Here is a 22,730-nt window from a genome sequence, read left to right on the forward strand (position 1 = left end):
AGCAGGTCTTGCACTTTCAATCAGTCCAAGCATGTAATGCCAAATCAATGTATCCTATTTCCGTCAAATCTTCTGTGTACTGCATGACTATGGTATATTGTGATAATATATAGTAATAATATATAATATTAATATATACTTTTATAGCCTTGTAAGCCAACATTAAAATATCTGCAAAGCTTAGTCAGTATTATCAAGGGAGACATAAACATGATTAGTGTCAAAAGTGTCAGCACAGAAAGGCTCATTTCCTTTGGGAGACACTCAAGAGCTGGATGTTTTTATCCTCCTGCTATATGACTAGATAAATGCTTGTTGTATGACCAAAATGTAGTTCATAGAATAATGAACATCTGGACGTCATGTAGGCCAAGCTTCATCTCCTTGGGGATATCAGTGTGAAGATTTTTTTTCACTTATCTAATTGGAATTTCCCATGTTGCAGCTTGTGTCTGTTGTTTGTAGGCCTTCTGCTGTGCACCTCTGAGAAGCCTAGCTTCATCTTTTCTATACCCTCCCTTCAGAGTTCAGCAAGGTAATCCTTCCCTTGCCTTCTCTTTTTAAGGCTAACCTAACCCTTGCTCACTCATCTTCTCCTCGTACTTCATGTGCCAAACCCCTTTATCACCTTGGTGGTCATCGGCTGGATCTGCTCTGCTATGTCAATGTATTTCTTGTATAGGTGAGTCCAAAACTGAGTACAGTACTCCAGTTGCAGTCTCACAACTGCCAAACAGAAGGGAAGAAACATCTCCCTTGACCTGCTGGCTAATACACCTCTTGCTTATCACCACTCACACGATGGGACTCGATTAAGGTATGTGCTACAGCTGTCTCAAATGTCTTCAAACAGACATGCAAAATAATCCTTTTCCCTGATTCTTACAGCAAAATACAAAATTAGTGCCATAACTCTCTACAGTATAGATTTTCTTACATTATTAACAACTCAAAAGCCAAGCATTAGTACTTATATAGCCTCATTAAAATTCTATAAAAGTATTCACAAACAAGAAGATTCTAGGGGTTAATCCTGTGAACTTAAACAATTATATATTTATATAAAATCTTGCACTTCATCACTGCCCTTACAGAGAACAATTTTGAAAAACTGAAGCAGTAAAGGGAGCCAATAGGTTTATGTAATACTTCTTTTCCTTATTATCATTTCTTTGCAAGCTTCTCAAACGTGCTCAAACAGGTGATATATGTTTTCCTTGTCAGCTCTCCTCCCTAACTAACTAATTTACTTTCTAATGTAATGAATGTTGGGCGTATGCTTCCCAGAATGGATGCCTGAATCTAACATTCCATCAGGCAAGCTTTGATTATAGGGGTTTTTTTAATTATGAATCTACAAGGTGGATCTGGCACAATACTGTCATGAAACTACTATATTAGTTAACTTAATGTAAATCTCAAAAAATACGGTCTAAAAATGTACTGAATTTATATCTCCTTTATGTTCAACAGATTTACTAGTTTCCATTTCTAGATGAAATTGAGGTTGAGTATTTCCAAATGTGGGTGCCCAAATATGTTAGGACATATATATGGCATAACATAAAGACTAAATTTCTGGAGTGTTCACTGTATGAAACTACTGTTAAGGTTAAAGGGATGTGAAAATAAGGAGCTTTAAGTAAAGGCTCTGCATGACCAACATTTTTGGAAGTCAGACCACTTCTATGTAGATTCCTATGTTTGAAAATATTGGCCCTGGACTTCAGGACATACTATTTCAAAGAAACAAACCTGTCTCCATCATCAGTGGTAAGTTCTACAGTGTGTTAAAAATTACTACCTTGATGAAAACGAGACAGATTTTACTCTCTCTATTAAATCCTATGTTATGCATTAAAAGCTGAAATTACTGTAGCAAAAGTCAGTACTGTGGTATAGTAACTATTTTTTGAAATTATCACCAACTGCTAGGTGTACAAGAGATTTACTCAGTTGCTGTTCAAGAACTACTACAGAATAATAGAAACTAGTGTATGTATGTCACTTAAAAATACTGTCTAATGTATGTATTACACTTGTACAAACAGGTTTTACTGAATATTTAGCAATTCCTGCAACACACCAGGCCAATGAGTATCATCCTGTCATCAAACTAAAATAGATCTGACATCTTTTCTGGCCTGGAGGTGCAATTGTTATGATTGCTCTTCATTACAATTTAAATTGCATATAGTACCACCAATGGAAGGAAGAGAGGCTCTGCCTTACCTTCTTTTATCTTTGGAAGATCTGTAGTTATAAATTGAATCAGATTTTCTCAAATGACTACGCACTTCTAATAAAAGTTCTACCATGTCTCTACTGTTTTTTAATTTTGGCAGGAAGATGAATGTGTTCATATTTTTCAGGGTATTTCTTGCCTCTAAGCTACAAAAGCATCTGTAAAGCATTCTGTGACAAACTAATCTTTGCTTTGAAGGGATGCTTATTACAAAAGCAAGGAGGTTTTTTTTGGCAGAGAAGAATTTAGAATAGTTTTTTTCCCTTTTTATGAGGGAAGAAAGGAGGGATGAAATATTCACATTTATTTATTTTCATGACCATTTAAATTTCATCTGATTCTTCTTCCAGTTTGAAAGGTTTCTGTTTCAAGCCAGGCAAGTTTTCCTACACAGGTATTTCCAAAGAACCCTAAAGTATGCATCATGACTCCCCCTGTTCCCTCCCATTTTTTTAAATATAAACAGATCATTTTTGGACTTTTGGTTTGAAATATGTGTGTGAGACATGGAAAACTTTGTTGCTTCAATCATCTGGTATACTTAATTGCCTCCGCTGAGCACACCACTTCCATAAATACTGGTGAATATAAAATGCACTTGGTATAATGGATAATATCACAAAATAAGATCATATCATACAGTAAAAAAGACTATACACAGAGAAGGAAAGAGGAGCACATACTCAGTTTTAAGTGTCAGCTTCAGCAATAGAACCCTGTTCCTGAATTTTGATGTAGAAAATTTTATGTCAGACGAGCTGAACATACATTTGTAGCCTGAAGTTCTAGGACTGATTGTCACACTAAATAAAAATACAACCACTATATATATTAGTGTTAGAACCAGAACAAAGAGGATGATGGGTAGAGCAACTTGTTCCAGTTTTTTTCTTAACTGACATAATGTAATAAATGACTGACGGACAGTTGCATTAACCTCTTTAAAAGCCTGAAGTTCTTTCCATATTTAGCATACTGAAAAATCTAGTCTTTCTTCCTGTTCTAGTGCAGAAATGTTGTTTTATGTATTTCATGAGTAACTTGCAGTGTAGAACCAAGAATGAAGCCTGCGTGAGGTGTTGAGCACTAAACTTTGGGTACTTAAGCAATCAGATGAGTCCACAGTCTTAAGACATTTCCATTCCTTTTTGCGCAGGGAGAATTTGGTATCCAAGACAGACATCCGAGTGTAGCTGAATAGGAAGCTGCTCAGGCAGGCTACATTAGCCAAGACGAAAATGCAGAGGACAGAAATGGGTGCTTCTGGGCATTGGTCCTGGTATTGGCATTGGTGTCTCCTTCCAGGTTTATGCATTTTGAAGTAGACAAACTTTGGTAAAAATCAACAGAGGTATTGGGAACCACATGCAGGACTAGGATGTTTCCTCTGCCCCACCCAAAGGCACACTTTATTGCAATGGTATGACCAGCTCCTTCTGGCCCTGTGAATTTTGTATTAACTTCACTGCTGCACAACTTCAGTGGAAGACTTGAAGACCTCTTCTCCAGTCTGGAGCTAAGGCAGTCTCTGGAAAAATGGCTTTGAATCAAACCAAGGAGGACAATTGGCTTCCCAATTGCTTAGCATGGTCTCTAACCCTAGACTATTACATAGAAAGCACAGCATAGGTTTTTCTGTCATGTTTGAACCAAAAAAATGAAGTCTGATCTGCTGTCTGATCTCACTGTAAGGTTAGGTATGATCTACAGTCAGAAAATGGCTAAGATCCCTTTGGGGACTTAGGCACAGGAAAAAAGTAGTTCATGAACCCAAGTGAAAAAGATGGTGGTATCCTTAGCTCTACAGAGAAGCTAAACCTAGGCGGTCTAAAACTCTACTAACAAATTTCAGGTGTGTGAATACTCAGGTAGCCTAGAATACTGTAGATTGTGTTGTTGAACTAAGACACCAGTATATCAGCTGGCCTTACCTGAAGTTCTAAGTCCTTTTGTGGATCTGTGCCTATATTGCCAGACATGGTCATTGGCAGGGAACAGATCTTCAGAATGAGTGGTGTCTTGGCACTCAAAGCACTGTGATTGTGATAGCTACACAGTCTGCTTTAAAGCAGCATCTAATTTTGGTGATTCACAACCATGGTGCTTATAAAAATATTATTCTGCTCTCTCGTCCTCCTCTCCATTTTCCTCTGAAATTGATAAATATTTTATCATGTTCTCTATTCTGTTATCTACCATAGACCGGAAAATAAAGCAACACCAGATTTGATATCTGTAAATCTTAATTATTCATTTTCTTTGTCTAGTTAGAAAATTGTTTTGTATACAAGGAACAGTCTAACACAGAGGTAAACTTTATGAAGAAATCATAACACTGTTTTAGTATGTTGCAAATGCTCCATTAGAATAACTTGCACTGACTCATGGAAGATCTTTTGTGGATGACTGGTTCCTCATAAAACTTGGATAACTAGATCGCAGCTGCAACATGAGCAGTACTGCACTCTTCTTCCTGATGATGCAGTACATCAAACAAATCCCCTAGACGCTCCCCATTACAGGCTCAGTATCTGTCTGGTGGTGGTCACGGAGACAAAATTGTGGGAACCAACATTGTAGATCAGAGTCAGTGTGAAAAAGGCTATGTAAATACAGGAAGAATACATAACTAAGAATGTTTGCTAGTGCATAAGTGTCTTAGATTTCACAGCTTAATTCCTATTTAAATTCTTGCATTGTAAGTGGGTGATTTTCTCCATCCGGTACAGTTATAGATCTTCCCTTAAAGGCTTTTTCCTGTGGCAACTGCATACTGAGTCTCTGTCATCAGGCTGAGGTACAAGTTCCATTCCATCCCGTATTTCAGGTTTGCTGGCTTGGCGTTTGGCATATTTCTGAAATATGTAAACAACATTTAAGAATGCTATAAGCACCAACGTATAATTCATGAAACAGAATTTTCCTCCTCCCTTCCACTCAAAAGCTTGCCTTTATCCAGGCTCATGTAATTGTTTACAACCTGTTTACAAGGTGTCTTTATAACACACCTACTAATAGGCTACATTGCCTCTGAAAACCTCCTTTAATGTTTTCCCCTGTCCTATTATTAATGGTAATTTGAATATTGTCCTTATTTGTGCCTCTAACCACTTTAAGCAGATAATGCTGTCCTTTTTGTGCACTGAAGTGTTCCAAACTTTGTGTCAGCCTGTGGCTGCTGAGGCTGAGATCTAACTCTGCACAGCAAAACAGGAAAAAGAAATGAGTACTTACAGAGAACAGAAACTTCTTTCACTAGAGATCTGCATCTCCTAGGGAAGCAATGACTGTTTGCCCTGCTTCACCCCTTCCCACTCTACTAGCCATACTTCCGGAATTTCTTTTCCATGTATTCATTGGTTTGTAATACAGCGGAGTAGCTCATGAGGGGATAAGAATGAAGGGAAAAAGGAAGAAAGTTGTGTACAGATTATCACCTACGTCTATTAGAAACCACATACCAAGCGACACTGAAAACAGGTCTGACTGTGGGGATGGAGGCAAAAAAAATAAAATCTCTGATTCTGTAAAACAACTACGATGTCAGGTTGCCTCTTTAATGATGAAGCAAGTTTCAGCAAAGCTCTTCACACTGATCCCCTGTGAATAATATGAACCGTGTCTGCTATTGATATAAGTAAGGACTGAATATGAAATTTGTAGCATTGGTAGCAGTAGCAGTTGGGGTAAAGTAATAAAAAGTGATCTACTGTACTAACCTGGAGCACTTTATAATAGTAGCAGTAAAGCCTGTGAGGCTGAAGCAATTCTCTTGCCATTAATTGTCCTTCTTTAGCAATTTTTCTTGCTTCTTCATCATTTTCCTGGAAAATTGAGACGAAACGAATGAATAATAGAGCAATCAGTGAGTTACTCAAAGCCTGGCTGGCATTAGAAGTTTTATTAAAGAGGCTATTCAAATCTGTAACTGTATGTGCAATTACCAGTAGACTGCAAAGGCACACTTTAAATTGCAGATTTTTTTAAAATACTGGATTGGTTTTATGGTCACAACTGGTACCTTAGGGCTATCAATAACAACTTTCATGGATAATTGTACAATTTTGAAAACTCAATTGATTACTGCTCTACCGTTTTGTCCAAGCCACAAGCCTCTTCAAAATCAGGTCTGACATCTCACAGACATACCTAGTTTTACAGAAGACAAAGCCACAACTGTTGTCCTCTCCTATGCAATGCAATTCAATGTCTTCCTTTTCAAAATAACTCTGCTTGAATTCATGTACTGACTCTCAGGTTTTTTAGGTCTATATTTCAAAGCTTTTAGTATTCTCATCTGACTCTCTATGAAGAACTACAGTACTCTCAGAACAGAAACTTTTCCTGTGTTTTCTAACCTAATAGCTAAACTTAAAGCACAAATAGTGTTTTCAATCACACAATTATATTGGTTTGTTTTGTTACAGAATCCCAGCCTCTCATTCTGAGTGTATTACAGAGCAGTGATTTTTTTGTACATTGAAACAGAACATGCAAGGACTTCTGTTCTAGTCATGACCTAAAAAAAGTGATAGAATCAATTAAGTACTACCTAGGATTCTGGCCATTTCTTTGAAAATTACCTGCATTAGTCACTGTCCTGGTTTTGGCTGGGATAGAATTAATTTTCTTTCTAGTAGCTGGTATAGTGTTATGTTTTGGATTTAGTATGAGAATAATGTTGCTAACTAACACACTGATGTCTTCAGTTGTTGCTAAGTAGTGTTTATACTAAGTCAAGGATTTTTCAGCTTCTCATGCCCAACCAGCAAGAAGGCTGGAGGGGCACAAGAAGTTGGGAGGGGACACAGCCAGGACATCTGACCCAAATTGGCCAAAGGAATATTCCATACCATGTGACATCATGCCCAGTATATAAACTGGGGTGAGTTGGCCTGGGGGTGTGGATCGCTGCTTGGGAACTAACTGGGCATTGGTCAGCAAGTGGTGAGCAATTGCAGTGTGCATCACTTGTTTTGTATATTCCAATTCTTTTATTGTTATTGTCATTTTATTATTGTTATTATTATCATTATTACTTTCTTCCTTTTCATTCTGTTAAACTGTTCTTACCTCAACCCACAAGTATTACTTTTTTTTTCCGATTCTCTCCCCCATCCCACTGGGTGGGGGGGAGGTGAGTGAGTGGCTGCATGGTGCTTAGTTGCTGGCTGGGCTTAAACCACGACAGTCAGTATACTAAGGCTCTGACTCACGAAACACTTCTGCACATACTTAAAATGAATTCTTAAGAATTTCCCTGAATAGAAATGGTTACTTGAATTAAGGCCTTCCCATCTCATACTAACAATAAAATGGACTTCCTTTATCCCAGAGTTCATGCAAAATATGTGGAAACACAAAAAGCAGAGAGTATTAAGATAAGTTATTTACATGTTTGTTTATCACTTTGAACTTGAATTAGTAATGGAACTTACCTTAGCCCATTTTATTTTCTCTAGCAAGTCATCTAAGTTTCTCTTAACTGGAACATAATGTTTCCAAGGTTTTAATCCAATATAAAAGTGTTCATAGTACTGGGAATCTTGCTTCAATACTAGGCTGTCACCCAGCAAGAGGTATGGAAACCTGTAAGCTGCTACGGTCCCGTCTACATTCACTTGGTATTTGTACTACAACATGAAGATAGAGGAAAAAAAGGTGAAAGGTTTTGAATCGGAATAGGAACACTGACTGTATAAAAGATTATTCTCACAGGCAAGATGTAATTGTGTTTATTAATTCTCATCTTCAAACCTATTTTAGTGTTAAGTAGGTGTAGTTTTGTGGTATTCTGGATAACATAATGGAAAAAAGATTTGTTTTCAACCCAAGACTGACAGTCAAGAACTTTTGTGTAACATGAACTGCCTGATGGGTATTCAATTAAAGTATCCTGGGATAGAGCAAGGGATACAGCTGGAAAGGAAATAAAACTAATCTATACTTAAATTCAAAAAAAGTAAATTTATTCTGACTTAAAATTATATTATTATGTAGAATAATCTGAAACATATATTATTATATAAAATAATCTGAAACATTATACTAAAAGTAACCATGAATGTACTGCTCTGACAGATGCTCTTGGCTGTTACAGCATTTCTGATATATTAATCGCTGGAACAGAACTTCAATTGCCATATCTTATAATTGCTTTTTACAGGACTCTGTCCCCTTTACTTTTTATACCTCTGTTGCAGTGGAATTTGTGTGTTCAAGTGCAACAAAAACATCCATCTATTTTCTAACTTGTTACTACAAGGACTCTTTCTGACATCTATAACATACTTGCAATGGACATAAATAGTGTCCATTGTTTTCATATTTACCACAAATAAAAGAAACTGTGATGGTGAGAAATTGAATGTCTCAATCTATTTAAAAACAAAAAAAAAATCTCCAAGAACTGTCTCTAAGGGACTCCACAAAAAAATCCAGTGGCTTTCTTTAGAAGTGTGTCACGCTATGACTTTGATTAGAGGTGGTCTGTCTACCCTGCACGGACCAGTGTTCCCAGTGTAGCATAACTGTTTTGTTTACTGAATGGAATTGGCAAAAGTAAGCCTTGTCTTTTCAGTTGGTAAGAACTTGACAGCAAAATTAATCCAAGACTGTAATTTGCTTGCTACCTTAAAGAAGTCAAAGAAGCCCATCAGCTGAACCTTTCCCAGCTCTTTTTCTTTTTCTCTGAAGAAGAAATATCCTGTTATTCCAGCATCTAGTAGTTCTGGATTTTCCTTGGATAGCTTGACAAGATGGAGACGTTCTTCTCGGCTGTCTCGACCTCTAAATAAAGCTCGCTCAGTTTTGTTTTCCCAGAACGGGCCTACGAGCATTGAGTGATAAGGTGAAAGCAAGCAGTAAGGAAATGTTCATGGTATGTTTAGTGCAAATATGGAGCTTGCTATGACAGTGGCATTACAATCAGAGACACAGTAAAACAAGCATGGTTTCTTGTAGTGAATCCATAATCACTTATTAATCACAGGGTTTAAACTCCCAGCTCTGGCTTGAATTTTGGGATGAGAAACTGAGCCACTTATAAAAGGAAAATCACAGAATTGCTTTTCCACTCAACAATTTTATATTTTAATAACTTGAATTATCTTGAAAGTTACATAAAGGATTATAATCAAATTATGTAAGTAAAATACTAATAATTAAAGTAATTCTCCATCCATAAAGCCTGCCAAAATAACCAAAATTTCTTTAGTAAAACCCACTTCTGTTACCCAGCAATTTAGTTAGGTCCTTGAGGAATCACTTAATGATGACTTAAAGAGGAAAAAAAAATGGCTATACTGTGTCCTCAGGATACTGAGCAAGAGCCTGAAAGACTTCGTCTCTGCTTCCTGCCTGCTTTTAAAGACATTAAATATGTCCTTCCTCATCCTTCTGCTTGAAATTTCTTTAAAGGACCTACTAAAGTGGAGTAGGCTCTTACCATCTCCTAATTGGAAAAGCAGCTGTACTAAATCAGTAACACAGAGTGCTTCAAAGTGATATTAAAATACTTCATTTAAAAACTAATAAAGAAAAGAGAAACTGCGAACTAATCAAATAAAAAGAAATACCTCCTCACTCAAGTTTTACTCCTTAGGTATTGTTCATGGCATTTGTCTGATCCCTAAGTATTCATGAATTTCCTGGGCAGGGAGGAAGACACCTGTCAGTAAAACTGACTCTTTCTTCAAAGCTAGAAAAACAATTCAGAAGATCCCACTCTGAGGTATTTTTTTATACAGACAGTATTTTCTTATTTGAAAGAGGCTGCAGCATAGTACTAGTTTATTTCTTTCAGAATTCAAATTCATTTTTATGTAAACAAAACATTGGGCCACATCACTGTCAGGAAAAGAATTACTATTTGATTAGAAGGAACGTATTCAAGTCCTTCACTGAGGAGAAAGGCCTTTTAATTATATTTCATTTTCTTTTGACAGGTCACGGTAGCTATCTTCTGGATACCTTTAAGTTAAAATTCACCACTGTTGTAAACTGGACTTCTTAAATTTTGGCTCTGAATCCGTATTAAACACCTGCTTAGTAGCAGTGTTGAAAGTGTTTACAACCTGTAAAGACTAACCTGCTTGTATTAAGAGACCTCCTAAGGCACTTGTGAACTGAAGACTGACACATTATTTGAATGCAACTTGCTTCTTTGATGGAATTTACAAATCCTTTTTTTAAATCCACGCTCTTGAATTTACCTGTATTTCCTTGAATAGAAAGGAGATCATTTGTGACTCCACGTAGGGTTTCAAGAGTTGAGTGAGTTACATCATACGTTGGAAGTACTATATCTTTTGAATCTGCAGAGCCACACCATGAAATGACAGGTATAGGACCAGGTGTATCATTAGCTTTCCGATACTCAACTGGCCAATCTCCAACATTAAGATAAAACTCCACGTCAGGAAGATGAACCTAAATGTATACCCAGGAAAGGATAATAACACAAAGACAGAAGCTGTTTGTCACTCTTACATACATTTCTCAGTTCTCTTATGTCATGCAGAATCAATAAACCTACTAGATAGTTAATAGATTTAGCTGAGCTTAAGGTATGAATTTCAAGTTTCTGCCCTGCAAGCAAGTATGAAACGAACATGCACAGGAAAACGCTCACAGAGTCAGGCCTTAGTCCCTGCAGCTTTCCTAGCAATCTCACTACAGTCAAGCTCAGCCCCCACACATTATCTCTAAGATACGCTGTCATCTTGATGAAGAAACGAAAGTTAAATCTTACTTCAGGAATTACAAATCTGAAGATACAACAACAAATGCAGTATTGCCATATTAGAATGTGGCTTAATAGTCTTAAATGATCAAAATTGATACCTTTCTTGCCAGTGACAGGAACATTTCATCGGAGAACATTTTGAAGTCTGTATACTTCCCTAAGGAGCGACGGTAGATGTGATTATTCAGAATAGTGTAATGAACAATAGCACCTCTTGTTTGACTGAACTTTGTTGGTATTTCCTTAAGCATTCGCTGAAGGTCAATGGTGGGAAAAGAAATTAAGTCCTTTGTAATCTGAGGTTCTTGGGATGGACAAGACATAATGTTCTGCCAGATCTCAGGGTCTTCTTCAGGACAGTCACAATATTCGTGATAAACTGGTCCTGCAGAAAACAAAGCACTGAGAGTCTATATTTGTGATTCTACATCAATCATAATTCCCCAAACACATGGGCATATAAATGTAGACATGACAGTGGCTTGACATTTTTTATTCCAAGTTTTTTTAAAGTTTTCCTGGGAAATCATCCTCCCTATAACATTTCTGGGGTTTAGCAGTGTAATTGAGAAAACAGCAACATTCTTCTCTTTTCAGAAATCAAAATACTCCATTTTTTGTTATTCATCTGCAAAATGAAGCTCCATTATTGTGCTACCTGCCAACCACATAGGGTATTCAGAATTGTTCTAACTGTCCATAACTACCAAAGCTCAGGTATTACAGTTTCAATTTTAGCCTAATAATTCAGAACTTTGAAACAGTAGTCTACCTCTGCCATAAGGTGTTTTATGTATAATCAACTATTCTTTCTGTCCTTTGAAGCAGAGAGCTTAGGTATAAGCAAGAGCCTCATAGAGGATGAAAAAAAGCCCTTATTTCATGGACTTCTAATCAAAACAGGTTCTGTCCTGTGTCATAGTTTCATGGCTGCTGGCAGATGTGCAACAGCAAAAAGAAGGCATACTACCAAGGACAGGCAGGGGAGATGAGGAGGGGGTGTTGCCCTCTATGTCAATGACCAGCTGACATGCATGGAGCTCCACCTGGGGATGGATGAGGACCTGACCGAGAGCTTATGGGTCAGGATTAAAGGGAGGGCAGGGACAGGTGACATTATAGTAGGGGTCTGCTACAGGCCAACTGACCAGGAAGACCGAGTGGATGAGGCCCTCTATAAACAGGAGCAGTGTCACGTTCACAAGCCCTGGTCCTCATGGGGGACTTCACCCACCCTGATATCTGTTGGAGAGACAATACAGTAGGTCATAAGCAATCCAGGAGGTTCCTAGAATGCATTCATGATAACTTCCTTCCCAAAGTGATGGAGGAACCAATAAGGAGAAGTGCTATGCTGGAACTTGTTCTCACCAACAAGGAGGGGCTGGTTGGGAATGTGAACCTCAAGGGCAGCCTTGGCTGCAGTGACCATAAAAGGGTGGACTTCAAGATCCTTAGGGCAGCAAGCTCACCACCCTGGACTTCAGGAGAGCAGACTTTGGCCTCTTCAGGGATCTGCTTGGTAGAGTACCACAGGATAAAGCCCTGGAGGGAAGAGGGGCCCAGGAAAGCTGGTTAATATTCAAGGATCACCTCCTCCAAGCTCAGGAGCGATACATCCCAACAAAGAGGAAGTCAGGCAAAAACACCAGGAGGCCTGCATAGATGAACAAGGAGCTCCTGGACAAACTCAAACAGAAAAAGGAAGCCTACCGAGGGTGGAAGCGAGGACAGATAGCCTGGGAGGAATACAGAGAAATTGTGTGAGTAGCCAGGGATCAGGTATAGGGAAGCTGAAGTCCTGATAGAATTAAATCTGGCCAGGGACATCAAGGGCAACAAGAAAAGCTTCTATAGGTACATCAGTGATAAAAGAAAGACTATGGAAAATGTGGGCCTTCTCTGGAAGGAACTGGAAGACCTGGTTATCCGGGATATGGAGAAGGCTGAGGTACTCGATGACTTTTTTGCCTCAGTCTTCACCAGCAAGTGCTCCAGCCACACCGCCCAAGCCACAGAAGGAAAAAAGGCACGGACTGGGAGAATGAAGAACCGCCCACCATAGGAGAAAAATGAGGTTCAAGACTGCCTAAGGAACCTGAAGGTGCACAAGTCCATGGGACCTGATGAGATGCATCCGTGGATCCTGAGGGAACTGGCAGATGAAGTGGCTAAGCCACTATCCCTCATATTTGAGAAGTCACGGCAGTCCAGGGAAGTTCTCACTGACTGGAAAAGGGGAAACATAACCCCCATTTTTAAAAAGGGGAAAAAGGAAGACCTGGGGAACTACAGGCCAGTCAGTCTCATCTCTGTGCCCAGCAAGATCATGGAGCAGATCCTCCTGAAAACTATACTAAGGCACATGGAAAATAAGGAGGTGATTGATGACAGCCAACACGGCTTTGCTAAGGGCAAATCATGCCTGACGAGTTTGGTGGCCTTCTACAACAGGGTAACAGCGTCAGTAGATAAGGGAGGAGCAACTGACATCATCTACCTGGACTTGTGCAAAGCATTTGACACCATCCCGCATGACATCCTAGTCTCTAAATTGGAGAGAAATGGATTTGATGAATGGACCACTTGGTGGATAAGGAATTGGCTGGATGGTCCCACTCAAAGAGTTGTGGTCAACAGCTCCATGTCAGAGTGGAGAGCAGTGACGAGTGGTGTTCCTCAGGGGTCCATATTGGGACTGGCGTTGTTTAACATCTTTGTCGGCGACAAGGACAGTGGGATTGAGTGCACCCTCAGCAAGTTTGTCAATGACACCAAGCTGTGTGCTGCGGTCAACAGGCTGGAGGGAAGAGATGCCATCCAGAGGGACATTGACAGGCTTGAGAGGTGGGCCTGTGCGAACCTCATGAAGTTCAACAAGGCCAAGTGCAAAGTCCTGCACATGGGTCTGGGCAATCCCAAGCACAAATACAGGCTGGGCGATGAGTGGATTGAGAGCAGCCCTGAGGAGAAGGACTTGGCAGTGTTGGTTGACAAGAAGCTCAACATGACCCAGTGAAGTGCGCTTGCAGCCCAGAAAGCCAACCGTATCCTGGGCTGCATCAAAAGAAGCACGACCAGCAGGTTGAGGGAGGTGATTCTCGCCCTCTACTCTGCTCTCATGAGACCCCACCTGCAGTACTGTGTTCAGCTCTGGGGGCCCCATCCTAAGAAGAACATGGACGTGTTGAGGCAAGTCCAGAGGAGGGCCATGAAGATGATCAGAAGGCTGGGGCACCTCTCCTATGAAGACAGGCTGAGAGAGTTGGGGTTGTTCAGCCTGGAGAAGAGAAGGCTCTGGGAAGACCTTATAGTAGCCTTCCAGTACCTAAAGGAGGCCTATGAGAAAGCCAGAGAGGGACATTTTACAAAGGCATGTAGTGATATGGTAATGGCTTGAAACTGAAAGAGGGTAGATTTAGACTAGATGTAAGGAAGAAATTCTTTACTGTGAGGGTGGTGAGACACTGGAACACATTGCCCAGAGAAGTTGTGCATGCCCCATCCCTGGAATTGTTCAAGGCCAGGTTGGATGGGGCTTCGAGCAACCTGGTCTAGTGGAAGGTGTCTCTGCCCATGGCAGGGGTGTTGGAACTAGATGATCTTTAAGGTCCTTTCCAACCCAAACCATTCTACAATTCTGTTATTCTACCTTGAGGACTCAGGACAGTTTCCTTTCAGATTGAAGACATTTCTAAGTTTGTATTTAGGAAATTTTATTTAAAAAAAACATGACCAAATTCTGGTTAGAAGTAGTGGTAAAATAAAACAAGACTCTCCAGAGAAGTAACTTTATATTATCTTTTTCTTTGCTAAACATCTGTCCATCTGAGAGCAAGAGAAGGAAGTTAAAGAAGCAGATGTGGAATGAGAGAACGATTTGCCTTGTTTTCCCTGCTTTTAAGTAGTTCTTCCACAGTATAGACCTGCACTGAATTAAACTGGGCTAATGGAAGACAGTTAAATATTATCTGGTTAAAGAAATATTGTCTTTGTTGTTATGAAGGATCACACTTTTTAGAAATCACAGACATTTTAATTATAAAGTGTTGGGAACAACACAAACTCCTTGCTTTTGCAGGTAATATTTTCTACTTTAGATAAAAATAACACAACGTTTAAGTGAATATGTGCTTGAAAACCGTAAAAATACAAGCATTGCTCTCTTATTCCCTACCAAATATGAAGAGATCCATTTCTGTATGCATGAGGGAAAAGGGGCTGTCCGGACACATCACCTTAATGTCAGAGGACATAATCTATATGCTTATGCATCTAGGTCCTGTAACTTGGCAATGTATAGAGATTGTCACTGCTTACTTCTCTATATAAGGAGAACGTTTGTGAGGAGACTACATGAACAAGGGCAAACAAACCTCTAATTTCCCACCTCTTCCTCTAGCAGTATATTAGTCCCTAGCATTTCTATAGCTACCATCATACATTACATTAAATGAAAAAAATACCCTTACCTTTCAAAATATAAGGAGATTGAGCTACATGCTGATCACCATAAAGTATCTCAATTTTTAACCCTTTTCTGACGCTCCCATACATCCGATACCGCATAAGAAATGTACCATCATTTCTATCCAAAGGGAGAGGGGTGTAAATTCTGGTGACTTCTTTTGGAGAAAGTGCTTTAATTACCACTTTAAACTGTGTTCTTCCTGAAACGAGGAAAATAAAACCAGATAAAACCACTTTAAGCAATTAGAATCACAGATATGAAATAAAAGTGAGAGCAAACTCTACTGGATTAAGTCCATGGAATTTAATTTAACTTTGCACTAGAAATTTTTTTATTATACCAAGCTGATAAAAGTAATTTCCAGTGATGGAAGGTCATCCTACCAAATCTTCTTGATCATCACGTACCTAATAAATGGAAAACCTGTAGATGGAGATAAAGAGTTAAATAATGCTTACAAGATAGAAGGAAAGGCTAACGGTATTTTGAAGCAATGATTAGGTTTAATACTAAGTTTTCAAGTTAGTGCTCTGACGAACAATCATCTTTTCCTCTAGAGTAAGAAAGATAGGAAACCAAGTTAAAGTAACAGGGAAAAGAATAATTGCCAGCCTGTGGAAAGGCAGTTGCAGCATGCAGGAGTCAGATACAGATTGTTCACCTTTGCAGCTGACTGTCTTGCAAATTTAAAGTCCCAGCTACTGAAAAGCAGGGATAAGAGAATGATAGTAGAGATGTTTCCTGGACATCTGTCTGACCTGTGCTTAAAGATCACCAGCGTTTCATCATTAATGCACAGTGACTTTTTAACTGGGCATAGAGTATTTTGTGGACAACATGAGTATGCATAAACATAAATCTGTTATATTCCCTTATTTCTGTCACAAATGATCATCTTCAACTTTATTCTTCAAAAAAGAGAGGGACAGATTATTCACAAAATGTTATAGTCGAAGCATTGCAAACCAAACAAATGTAACGAATGTTAGCACAAAGTAGTATACAGAAAGAAAGGAAACTGAAAAAATCCAGATAAAATCAAGACGTTACTAAAATTCAAATGTGTCCCAACAGCACTACATGATTGAGATGTTACAGTTAATTCTATACAATCCATATTTTAACATACTTTGCATCCACAAATAAATGCACCGATATGGTAAGTACCACAGTTGTTTAATGATCAATCACATCTTCCTTAGAGCACTGGATCTTGAAAGTGGATTCAAGTCAACTACTGTGCAAGAGTCTCCAGATTAAATTAGGCAGAAGCCTTATGATATCAGATGTGTATTTCCTGACATGTCATGCCTTTTCACAGAGAGAATAGTTACCCTGAGTAACTGGGATTCTTCCAGATACTGTTGTCAGAGTTGATCCCTCAATCAATAAGCATATGGTCAGTGTCCGTGAGCAGAAGAATCTCTCATGGCTGAACACACCCCCACTTCTGCTTTGTGTTCCAATGTAAGAATATAAAATGTGGATTATTTGTAATCATCCCTCAGTTTTCTTACTATTCAAAGTCCATGCCAGCTAAAGATGCCAAGAACCAAGTCAGAATACCTTCATTTGACAACATATTGAAGAAATAAAATGAAGCAAGCATTCATTCCTTCTTGGAATGCCAGTGTGGCAAGCATCACTCCCACCAACTAAAAAATGCAGAATATTGTCTTCAGTAGCTAGCAGATCTATCGTGGGAAGCCCTCATTTGATTAAGTTTCTGTCCAAAATGATTTCCAGAAGTGCACTTCTGACTTCTGAGAAGTAGAGGAATATTGAGGTTGCTCCAGATATGTGGTACTTCCTTTTCAGAGGAACAATGAGTGGACACCTCCCTGCTTGCTTAGGCAGTAGGCTGAAGATACGTTAGCAGTACAGTTACACAGTGTGACATTTCCTTGGTCAACTGTTCAGTATAGCTCAAGCAATGCTAATAGACTTAAACTCCAGAACAATTTCTATGAATGGTATATTGGGTTAGATCTAAGACTGTCACAGCTTGGATCTATGTGAGTAGAATTGATTCAGATTGGCTCCCAGTTTGGGAGCTCCTCAGCTTGCTTTGATGTATCTGCAATTGGAGTCATCATCATCAAAGAGGCAGAAAAGTATAGTTTTGCCCCCTTCATGTATTTTTGACATCTAGCTGCTGATTACCTTTCAAGATGGCATAAAGTAGAATTAAAATGATAATGTAAGAATGGCTGTATGATCATAGGCCATAAATTGACCTTTAAACCAAAGGCCTGCTCAGTATCTTGCACCTTACTGTCACTAGCAGAGATGTGCAAGATAGTAAGAACAAAGAAATTAGAGGAATACTTGTAGAATCCTTTCTTGTTGCCCTCCACATCCCTCACCAGATTCAACTCCTGATTAGCTTTGGCTTTCCTAACCCTACTCCTGCACAATCAGACAGCATCTCTATATTCCTCCTGGGTCACCTGCCCCTGCTTCCACCTCTTGTATGCTTCTTTCTTCTGGCTCTGTTTAGTCAGAAGCTCCTTGTTCATCCTTACAGGCCTCCTGCTGTCTTTGATTTCCTGCTGGTAGGGATGGAGCATTCTTGAGCTAGGAGAGGCAACTCTTGAATAACAGGCAGCTGAGAAGGCAACAGGGAAATAATTCCTCTTCAGAAGAAAAGGACTATTTTAATTTTCATTTTTCACAATGATTCTGATGAAATTAAGACTCCTCTTGGATTTGGATTACAGAGAAAATTAATAAATGCCAACTAGGATGACACTGCAAATGCTTGAGCCTCTGTGGTTAAGACTTGGGAACATTTTTATTAAATGAGAAGGACAACGTACCCAGGTCTAAGACAGCTGGGACAGCATTTTATTAATTTCCTCATGTGATCTGTATTTTTATGACCAAAGTATCTGCTTTTCACTCCACCAGAGTGAAGAGACTTCAGAGACTCTGAAGACTCTGAATCTCGTGCCAGCACAAACACTTAAGACTGTGGTGAGTCTTTTGAAAGGCTCGAGAAGAAAACATCAGGGAGTTGGTTTCCTCATGAATGCTCTTCCACATGAGGACAGTGTGGAGATGTAGTCCAAGTAAGAGGAAAGATGCATTTCTCCAAAGGTGAGTAACAATTTCTGTTCCTCATTCAACTAAATACTGCCAGAGGTCTTAACACAGGAGTGAGTCCGCCCCTTTTGAATTTGGCAACTGATTCCATGAATGACTCTCACGAAGGAATGGACATCTCTGCCTCTAAATGTCACTGCCGGTCACAACCACCTTTTCAACTTGCTTAAAAGCAGCCAACTTAAGCCAAGTATCCTCTCCTTATGACTATCACCTACTATTATTTGGATGAAGAAGCCTTCGAATCCAGACCATGTCATGAGGTAGGATCACAAAGAAAATAGTTTTCTGTTGGTATTACGTCTTTGTCTCTTTCTACCCATTTTATAAAACAACATTTTAACCGGGTATAGGGATTTCCTACCAGAGAAAATAAAGTTTTCAGCTATCATAAAAATGAGTGAATATTGAGAAATTACAAGTCAAATACTAATTTGATCTCCTTGTCCTCACCTACAGGAAATAACTAAGCGGGTCTTTGTTCCCCACTGGTTATGTACTTAGCTGCTTTAGAGACATGAGGAGCTCTGGATCTACCCAAAGGATATGTTAGTTTTGGTTGGTGGCAGTTTAAATGCAGGAAGCATTTGATAAGGGAAGAGTGACCTGATAACAAAGCTCTCCGGAAAAAGGTAAACCCACTGAAAAGGAGGGGGATGAAAAGGGAGACTGAATACTTAATTTAAGTACAAATTATTCACTGGAGGAAATAGGATTTTTGTTTATGATTTACAACATTCATTGCGTAATGGGGCCAAGGCCTCTAAGTACTACTGCAGTATTTAATTATAACAGCTTTTTGCTGATTTCTTTTTTTTTTTTAAATTGGAGGAAGGTTTCCATGGTACTTTCACTCATGTTTTTCTGTTTCTCTCAATCCAAAGAAATGATAAAGGAAAAATGTGTCCTTGTTGAATCGTCACCACTAGTAACACCACTTCTGTGTTACCCTGAAAACCTGTCTGGGACAACATTTTAAGTACAAATTAATTTTCCACTCCTGAAGAGAGACTAAAATACAGACACAGTCAAAATGGGATACTTTAAGAAATCCAAATGATGAAACTTGCTTTATGCATTTTTTTTTCTCTTGTGCAGCTTGCAAAAGAGGTATTCCATGCATGGATGAATGAGGGAAGAAATGCAGGAACGGAAAGAGAGAAAAGGTAATGTATTGATTTAAGCAAATTGTTAGAGAAGAACAAAAACCCCACTCACCCTATTTCTGACATGTATGCAGACAAGAAATTAAAAGATCTGAAGAAAAGGTTTTTTTCCTGAACTGTTTTACTGAAATCATTGCTGGTTACTTTCACAGATGGAAACTGCAAAATCAATAGGGTCAATAAAAAGGCAGCTGAACAAAACAGGTTCAATGGGCTCCTTTGAATAGCATACACTTTGAGGGCATATATCCAGGAACAAAGAAATATAGGTTGTGGTAGGAAGTTGTGTGTGACCATCACAAAAGCCCAGGCATCGTGGTCAACAAAAGACCTGACAGGAAGTCCTGCAGTGCTGCAGGTACAAAGGTGAGTGTAACCGAGAGGCACCCTGTTTAGCTACACTGAAATGAGTGCTGAAGAACTGTGCCACTTCTCTTTGAAAGTATTTGGTAAAACCTGCAAGAATACCTGGGAGGCCTTGAAAATATTCATTAGCAGAGTATGTAGATCATCTGAAGAACAGTTAACAGCTGACTTTGTCATGGTCAATCGTACATAAAGACATGGTGGGCGGTTGTTAAACCTAGGGGAAAACCTAGCAGAAAAGAAGGATAAGGTGAACCAAGTATCCAAAGAAAAAATCTATGCAGTTTATACTAAAAGTAAGTTCTATATTTTCAGCAGTGATTTTTTAATCTTTGGAATAATTTTTCTAGGGCAAGAGTGAATTCCGCATCATTTGACATCTTCCCTAAAAAGACAAGCCAAAGAGTTACAAGCCTGTAGGTCGAAATTACTGTGTGACGTGCAGTGGTGCACATTAATTCTGGTGATTAGACGTGACACTGAGAAAACTCATCTGGATTTAAAAGCTACTAATTATCCTATATAAGTTTCATACTGGATACCAGTAAGTACTGACCTATTTGACTGAAATTCTAATCCACACAAAACACGATTTAATAGATTTGGAAAAATTTTACAAATAGGAAGCCTTAAGGCTTAAGGAGAGCTACAGCTCTCCTGCTTTGATCGCAGTATTCTTGTTTGTGCAATGGAGGTAATAATGCGGATTTATTTAGCTATCCCAGCAGGGATATTTTAAGATGTATTCAGTTTATATTGGAAAGCAGTGCCTTAATAAATATTATTAATTGCAATTCTTACTGACATTTTACAAATAGAATTTGAACACTTAAAATCATTTGAGAACTGAAATCTATAGCCCGTGTCTATATGAGTACATCAAAGAGTACTCCTGCACTGGAATATGACCAGCTGTACTGCTAAATTGTTAAAGAATCCTTGGCACTCTCCTAAATAATTCTTTGGCATGGCTCAGCAGTTAGCACGGGCTGAGCCAACAGCTCTTCCCTGTCGGCAGCATGCATGCACCGCCTTGGTTTGGAAGCTACAGAATGTCACGGTATGCATGGAGACCACTCCATGCCAGATAGCATCAGGACCTGGAAACATTCCAAAGACACTGAATTTATTAATATAAATACTAACATACACGAACACACTGAGGTCAAAACTAGGTTCTCAGTACCCACGTCCTATCAGTTTATCTTGGAGGATTTATACTAGCATGAGAATCCAGCTGAGCTTCACACCTTTATACCTTTAGCAACCTGTTTTTTGAACCCAAGCTCTCCCTGCACAGCTGAAATCAGCCTCTGCTTCGCTGGCAGCAAGTGTGCAGTTGCATTCTTCAGTGCCACTACAAAACTGTGCTGCAATCCAGCACCAAATTGCAACACCAGCTGCAGAAAGTCCAGACCTGAAGCATCTGGGGTTCTGTCAGACTGAAGACATAACCTGTATGTCTGTTCTTTAATTTCACAAGCAGCAGCCTTCTAACTATGAGATGTGAAGAGGCCGTGCATACTTGGGAGGTATCTTCTCAGTACCATCTATATGAATAGTAACTAATAGAGAGCAAAATATCCTATATAAATTAGCAAGAGGATTTCCGGTGGGTGGCTATCTCAGGGTTATCTTCACTATGAAATCCGCGATGCAGAAGTTATTTTTATTCTAAATTATTAATATGGAGCGTGTGGAATTAACCTGCAGCAGAAAACAGCCGACAGGCAGCATACTGCTGGACTGCGAGAAGAAACCCCAGTTCCCACCCGCAGAAGTGTCATGGGACGGTTTGTGCTTGTGCTGAGTAAACAAGAAATGAAAATTACTCCTTCTTAATGGAGCAGCAGTAGGATAATGGACCCCAGAGTGCCGTGCTTACCAAGACAGAAATTTTAAGCAACTGGTGTGTGTGCAGCATTAAAGATAATTACGTTAGCGCTTCTGAGCAGGGTACTGGGATTTCTTTACATCCGCTAGCTCCAGGAGCACTGGTTTATTTTGAGCTTGCTGGTTTGTTGCTGTAAACCACCTACTGTTTAGACGAGGCTATGGGTGAGAAGCAGAGCCCTGCGGAAGGAAGCAACTCAGCCGTACCAGAAAAAAAAGGAGGGGTTTGACCATGTGCCCCGCTCACCACCGGACCTGCGTGTCCCGGGCGATGCGGGACCGGGCAGGATGCTGAGAGGGGCGGGAGGGGGCGGGGGGCAGCCAGGGACCCGCAACGGCACAGCAAGCGCTCGGGAGGGGGGAAGGAAGGAAGGAAGAATGAAAGGGAAAGAGGGGAAGGGGGAAGGGGCGGGCAGCTCCGGGCAGCTCCTCCGCGGACATCGCTGTCCCTGCCTCCCCCCCCGCCCCGAGCGCACGCACGGTACCTGGCGGGGAGCGGGAGAAGTTGCGTCCGGCCGCGCTGACCGCCTGGATGTAGAAGTACCGCACGGGCAGGGTGAGCCCCGCGGCCAGCCCGGGGCCCCACGCCAGGCTCCGCTCGGCGCTAACGGGGTCCGCGGCGTCCGCCGACTCCGCCGGCCGCAGCAGCGGCGGCAACGCGGCGCCCAGCAGCAGCAGCAGCAGCGGCGGCGGCGGCGGCAGCGGCCGCCCGCGGCTCCCCATCGCCCAGCCCCGCCG

At 40.1% G+C, this 22,730-nt stretch overlaps 1 protein-coding gene across 1 annotated transcript; it reads right to left on the minus strand.

The window, feature by feature from the left end:
- Positions 1-4,470: 4,470 nt before the first annotated feature.
- Positions 4,471-22,730, minus strand: POGLUT3 (protein O-glucosyltransferase 3). Its single transcript, XM_052813080.1, has 8 exons — positions 22,478-22,730; positions 15,464-15,661; positions 11,090-11,376; positions 10,459-10,675; positions 8,878-9,074; positions 7,684-7,878; positions 5,965-6,069; positions 4,471-5,100 (listed from the first exon to the last, which is right to left on the minus strand). The coding sequence occupies exons 1-8, from the start codon at positions 22,713-22,715 to the stop codon at positions 4,975-4,977; spliced, it is 1,563 nt and encodes a 520-aa protein (XP_052669040.1). The 5' UTR covers positions 22,716-22,730; the 3' UTR covers positions 4,471-4,974.

The sequence above is a fragment of the Harpia harpyja genome, chromosome 17, assembly GCF_026419915.1.
Source record: "Harpia harpyja isolate bHarHar1 chromosome 17, bHarHar1 primary haplotype, whole genome shotgun sequence".
NCBI classification, from domain to species: Eukaryota; Metazoa; Chordata; class Aves; order Accipitriformes; family Accipitridae; genus Harpia; species Harpia harpyja.